This window comes from Chiloscyllium plagiosum, chromosome 3, assembly GCF_004010195.1.
Source record: "Chiloscyllium plagiosum isolate BGI_BamShark_2017 chromosome 3, ASM401019v2, whole genome shotgun sequence".
Taxonomy (NCBI): domain Eukaryota; kingdom Metazoa; phylum Chordata; class Chondrichthyes; order Orectolobiformes; family Hemiscylliidae; genus Chiloscyllium; species Chiloscyllium plagiosum.
Window position 1 is genome coordinate 74,981,890 of NC_057712.1, and position 6,449 is coordinate 74,988,338.

Here is a 6,449-nt window from a genome sequence, read left to right on the forward strand (position 1 = left end):
AGGAATTGAACCCGGGTCTCTGGCGCTGTGAGGCAGCAGTGCTAAACACTGTGCCACCGTGCCGCACACTACGGTTGTTTTTCAGACTGGAGGGCTGTGAACAGTGGAGTGCCACAAGGATCGGTTCTGGGTCCACTACGTTTCATCATTTATGTAAATGATTTGGAGGTGAGCATAAGAGGTATAGTTATTAAGTTTGCAGTTGACACCAAATTTGGAGGTGTAGTGGACAGCGAAGAAGGTTACCTCAGATTACAACAGGATCTTGATCAGATGGGCCAATGGGCTGAGATGTGACAAATGGACTTAATTCAGATAAATGTGACGTGTTGCATTTTGGGAAAGCAAATCTCAGGAGGACTTATACACAATGGTAAGGTCCTAGGGAGTGTTATTGAACAAAAAGATCTTGGAGTGCAGGTTCAGAGCTCCTTGAAAGTGGTGTCGCAGGTAGATAGGATAGTGAAGAAAGCGTTTGGTATGCTTTCCTTTATTGGTCAGAGCACTGAGTACAGGAGTTGGGAGGTCATGTTGAGGCTGAAAAGGACATTGGTTAGGCCACTAACCAATGCGTGCAATTCTGGTCTCCTTCCTATTGGAAAGATGTTGTGAAACTTGAAAGGGTTCAGAAAAGATTTACAAGGACGTTGCCAAGGTTGGAGGATATAGGGAGAGGCTGAACAGGCTAGGGCTGATTTCCCTGGAGCATTGGAGGCTGAGGGGTGACCTTATAGAGGTTTACAAAATCATGAGGGGATATGGATAGGATAAATAGACAAAGTCTCTTCCCTGGGATGGGGGAGTCTAGAACTAGAGGGCAAAGGTTTAGTGTGAGAAGGGAAAGATATAAAAAGTGACCTAAGGGGCAACTTTTTCATGCAGAGGGTGGTAGGTGAATGGAATGAGTTGCCAGAGGAAGTGATGGAGGCTGGCACAATTGCAACATTTAAAAGGCATCTGGATGGATATATGAATAGGAAGGGTTTGGAGGGAAATGGACTAGGAGCTGGGCAAATGGGACTAGATTGGGTTGGGATATCTGGTCGGCATGGATCAGTTGGACCAAAGGGTCTGTTTCCATGCTGTACATCTCTATGACTCTATAGCTTCTAAATCAATGTGTATGGAGTTCATGGCCTGGATCATTTCCTATGACAGTGAAAACTGTTGGAAGCAGAACAACAGACAGCACTCCACCTTAGTAGCTATTTTGTTTCCGAACCTGGCAACACTGTGGGACTGCAAAATCTGGCTCTCAGTACCACCCATTTTTTGTAAAGTTGAGGCAATGCAAAATTGTCTATTGCACTGCCTCAATTTTATTTTTCTCAACCCTGGCTATTAAAACTATATAAGTTAATCTGAAGGGACAGTGTGCTCACTTACTTTTAAACACGTTGTTTATGAGAAGATTTATAATTTGTATTATTTCTGTTTGGTCATTATTTTATTACAATTAACTACATTTAGGAAAAGCAACAGTTTTGTATTTAAATTATATAAGACAGGGTAAATAAATGGAAATTTAAATTGTAATATCTGTATCGTGTTTTATTAAAAAAGCCTATTTCAATTAAACACCCATTGTTGCAGAATATTCAACTCAGTTCCCTATGATACTGGGAGGGAAATATTTAATTTGAAATTATAACAAAAGAAATCACTCAGATCAACTGTGTTGAAAGCCAAAAGCCTATTTCCTTGTGAAAAGTAGGAGCACTGGATTTACCATGACATATGCACTTGTTTTGTATAATGCTACTGATAAGTGGACAGGGGTCCACTTTCCCTACTTTTGTTTGAATAACAAAATATTGTTTATTTTGCAAGAAGCAACACTGAAACAGTTTTTGTCCTTGAGCAGCTATCTAATGAACGTTTCTTCCAAACGCCGCGGCACTGCCCTTTTTTTTTAAATGATTTAACATGATCAGGGCAATATTAGTTGTTCTGAAGAACCTGTCATGAATCTTTTATGCAGTTACCTACACACATAACAAAGAAATAAAGAAGCTCTGACCTGCTGAGGTAAGCATTGCTGATGCAGCCTGTGAAGTTAACATATTGGTCATGGACTGAACCTCCAAAGTAGAATTTTCCTTTGGGATGGACGGATTCTTCTGTGGGACAATCATCTGTTGTTTGATCCTCGTCGTCCACTATTAATTGACAACTGAAGAAAAATGGGAGAAAAATATTAATTGTCACAAAGTTACTCTGTCAATGAAGAGTCAGCATTGGACGAGAATTCAAGGCTGTGTCATTGAGGCACTGCACTGCACTGTGAAAATAAATCACAAGTCCAATTTTCAGTGCAATAGAAATTCATAATAAAATCAAATGCTGTGGGTGTGACAGTACTGAAATAAAAACAGAAAAAAAACCTCAACAGGTCTAGCAGCAGCTATAAAGAGAGAAACAGAGATAATGTTTTGAGTCCCATAACTCTATTTCAGATCCACCCCAAGTGAGGTGGGTAAAGCTGAGACCCTGGATATCTAAGTGCCAAAAATCTGGAGCCAATGGACGTTTTGCATGGAGGCAAGTCATTATAATTTCTCCCATTGAGTTTTTTGATAGATGGTGATTATTCCAAGGAATCTGAGAGGACATAACGAGAAAATAAATGTAGTGCATATTGAAAAACATTTGACTTCATATTTCTGAATATTCATATTTCTAACCTTTGATGACATTGAATTTTGGAAATACTTGAAAGATACCTAGCTCATAAAGATAAGTATTTTAAATCTTGTTTAGTTTTCATTGGAGAAACATAATCACTTATGCATAGATCATAAAATATTTGCGAACAGTAGATCAATTGGTAATTGAAGCTATACTTTTTTTTGACTTGAAAAAGTCATTCATGCAGCCTTAGTCATGGTATGATGATGATCAGATGATTGTTCCATTGATCAGTCAATGTGTGATTGACTAAAGAAATACAAAAGCGATTTTTAAAAACTTTTTATGAGGATCTAAACTTTTTAGAGTCATAGCAGAAAGTGGTTGAGAAATTCAGCAGGTCTGGCAGCACCTATGGAGACAAAAACAGAATTAATGTTTTAGTCCATTTGCTCTTCTTTGAAACTCAGAATTAGGAGCCAAAGTCAGCCTTTCAGTGTCCTGAGCCAGCTCTGTCATTAAATAAGATCTTATTGGGTCTGTTTGTATTTTCATTTCTGACCATCCCTGATAATTTTGATTCACTTACGTAACAAGAACCTATCTTCACTATTCAATTATGTCCTCCACTGAGATCTGAGAGAGTGTTCCAAACTCACAAACTCCCCGAAAGAGAAAAAAACTTGACATGTCACTGTCCTGAAAGAATGATGCATAATTTTTAAACAGCTCCCACCCCCCACTTTCTGAACTCTCACACAAGAGGAAACATTCTCCTGTCAAGACCATTCAGGATTTTGTATGCTTCAGGCAACTCACTCCTCAACACTCAAGCAGAAACAATCCTAGCCTGTCCAACCTTTCCTCTTAACACAATCTACTCATGCCTGTTGTCAATCTAGTAAACTACTTCCCAATTACCTCCAATGCATTCATGTCCTTCCTGAAAAAGGAGACCAAAACTGCACAGTTCTCGAGGCCTCCACACAGAACACAAGCAAAACATCCTTTCCTTTATGTTTAAGTTTTCTCTGAATGAAGGAAAGCTTTCAATTAGCTTTTGTAATTGTCCTATCTACATACTCATCTTTTGTGACTCATTGCTAGAACACCTCAGAGTCAAAGAGTCATAGAGATGTACAGCACGGAAACAGACCCTTCAGTCCAACCAGTCCATGGTGACTAGATATCCCAACATAATTTAGTCCCACCTGCCAGCACCCGGCCCATATCCCGCCAAACCCTTCCTATTCATATACCCATCTAAATGGCCTCTTAAATGTTGCAATTGTACCAGCCTCCACCACTTCCTCTGGCAGCTCATTCCATACACATACCACCCTCTGCATGAAAAAGTTGCCCCTTAGGTCTCTTTTACATCTTTCCCTTCTCACACTAAACCTATGCCCTCTAGTTCTGGACTCCCCGACCCCAGGGCAAAGACTTTGTTTATTTACCACATCCATGCCCCTCATAATTTTGTAAACCTCAATAAGGTCACCCCTCAGGCTCCGACGCTCCAGGGAAAACAACCCCAGACTGTTCAGCCTCTCCCTATAGCTCAAATCCTCCAACCCTGGCAACATCCTTGTAAATCTTTTCTGAACCCTTTCAAGTTTCACAACACCTTTGCAATAGGAAGCAGACCAGAATTGCACGCAATATTCCAACAGTGGCTTAACCAATGTCCTGTACAGCTGCAACATGACCTCCCAACTCCTGTACTCAATACTCCTACCAACAAACGAAAGCATACCAAATGCCATCTTCACTATTCTATCTACTGCAACTCCATTTTCAAGGAGCTATGAACCTGCACTCCAAGGTCTCTTTGTTCAGCAACTCTCCATAGGACCTTACCATTAAGTGTATAAGTCCTGCTAAGATTTGCCTTCGCAAAATGCAGCACCTCACATTTATCTGAATTAAACTTCATCTGCCACTTCTCAGCCCATTGGTCCATCTGGTTAAGATTCTGCTGTAATCTGAGGTAACCCTCTTTGCTGTCCACTACGTCTCCAATTTTGGTGTCATCTGCAAACTTACTAACTGTATCTCTTATGTTCGCATCCAAATCATTTATGTAAATGACAAAAAGTAGAGGACTCGGCACTGATCCTTGTGCCACTCCACTGGTCACAGGCCTCCAGTCTGAAAAACAACCCTCCACCACCACCCTCTATCTTCTACCTTTGAGCCAGTTCTGTAACCAAATGGCTAGTTCTCCCTGTATTCCATGAGATCTAAACTTCCTTACTGAAGTCCATATAGATCACATCTACCACTCTGCCTTCATCAATCCTCTTTGTAACTTCTTCAAAAGACTCAATCAAGTTTGTGAGACATGATTTCCCACGCACAAAGCCATGTTGACTATCCTTAATCAGTCCTTGCCTTTCCAAATACATGTACATCCTGTCCCTCAGGATTCCCTCCAACAACTTGCCCACCACTGAGGTCGGGCTCACTGGTCTATAGATCCCTGGTTTGTCCTTACCACCCTCCTTAAACAGTGGCACACCTTTGCCAACCTCCAGTCTTCCGGCACCTCACCTGTGACTAGTGATGATACAAGTATCTCAGCAAGAGGCCCAGCAATCACTTCTCTAGCTTCACACAGAGTTCTCGGGTACACCTAATCAGGTCCTAGGGATTCAAGACATTCAGCACTTCCTCCTCTGTAATGTGGACATTTTGCAAGATGTCACCATCTACTTCCCTACAGTCTATATCTTCCATATTCTTTTCCACAGTAAATACTAATGCAAAATACTCATTTAGTATCTCCCCCATTTTATGCGGCTCCACACATAGGCCACCTTGCTGATCTTTGAGGGGCCCGATTCTCACCCCAGTTACCCTTTTGTCCTTAATGTATTTGTAAAAACCCTTTGGATTCTCCTTTACTCTATTTGCCAAAGCTATCTCATGTCCCCTTTTTGCCTTCCTGACTACCCTCTTAAGTATACTCCTACTTCCTTTATACTCTTCTTGGGATTCACTCAATTTATCCTGTCTATGCTTCCTTCTTTTTCTTAACCAAACCCTCAATTTCTTTAGTCATCAAGCATTCCCTACACCTACCAGCCTTTCCTTTCACCCTGACAGGAATATACTTTCTCTGGATTCTCGTTACCTCATTTCTGAAGGCTTCCCATTTTCCAGCCACCCCTTTACCTGCGAACATCTGCCCTCCCATCAGCTTTCAAAAGTTCTTGCCTAATACAATAAAAATTGGCCTTTCTCCAATTTAGAACATCAACTTTTAGATCTGGTCTATCCTTTTCCATCACTATTTTAAAACTAATAGAAGTATGGTCACTGGCCCCAAAGTGCTTCCCCACTGACACCTCAGTCACCTGCCCTGCCTTATTTCCCAAGAGTAGGTCAGGTTTTGCATCTTCTCTAGTAGGTACATCCACATACTGAATCAGAAAATGTTCTTGTACACACTTAACGATTTCCTCTCCATCTAAACCCTTAACACTATGGCAGTCCCAGTCTATGTTTGGAAAGTGAAAATCCCCTACCATAACCACCCTATTATTCTTACAGATAGCTGAGATCTCCTTACAAGTTTGTTTCTTAATTTCCCTCTGACTATTAGGAGATCTATAATACAATCCCAATAAGGTGATCATCCCTTTCTTATTTCTCAGTTCCACCCAAATAACTTCCCGAGATGTATTTCTGGGAATATCCTCCCTCAGCACAGCTGTAATGCTATCCCTTATCAAAAATGCCACTCCCCCTCCTCTCTTGCCTCCCTTTCTGTCCTTCCTGTAGCATTTGTATTCTGGAACATTAAGCTGCCAGTCCTG

At 41.0% G+C, this 6,449-nt stretch overlaps 1 protein-coding gene across 1 annotated transcript in view; it reads right to left on the bottom strand.

The window, feature by feature from the left end:
- The window catches only part of lama4 (laminin, alpha 4), a 192,789-nt gene that overhangs the window by 43,171 nt on the left and 143,169 nt on the right, over positions 1–6,449 (bottom strand). The window contains exon 31 of the mRNA XM_043684602.1: positions 2,021–2,173. Coding sequence (XP_043540537.1) covers positions 2,021–2,173 — 153 coding nt within the window. The remainder of the gene's footprint in view (positions 1–2,020; positions 2,174–6,449) is intronic.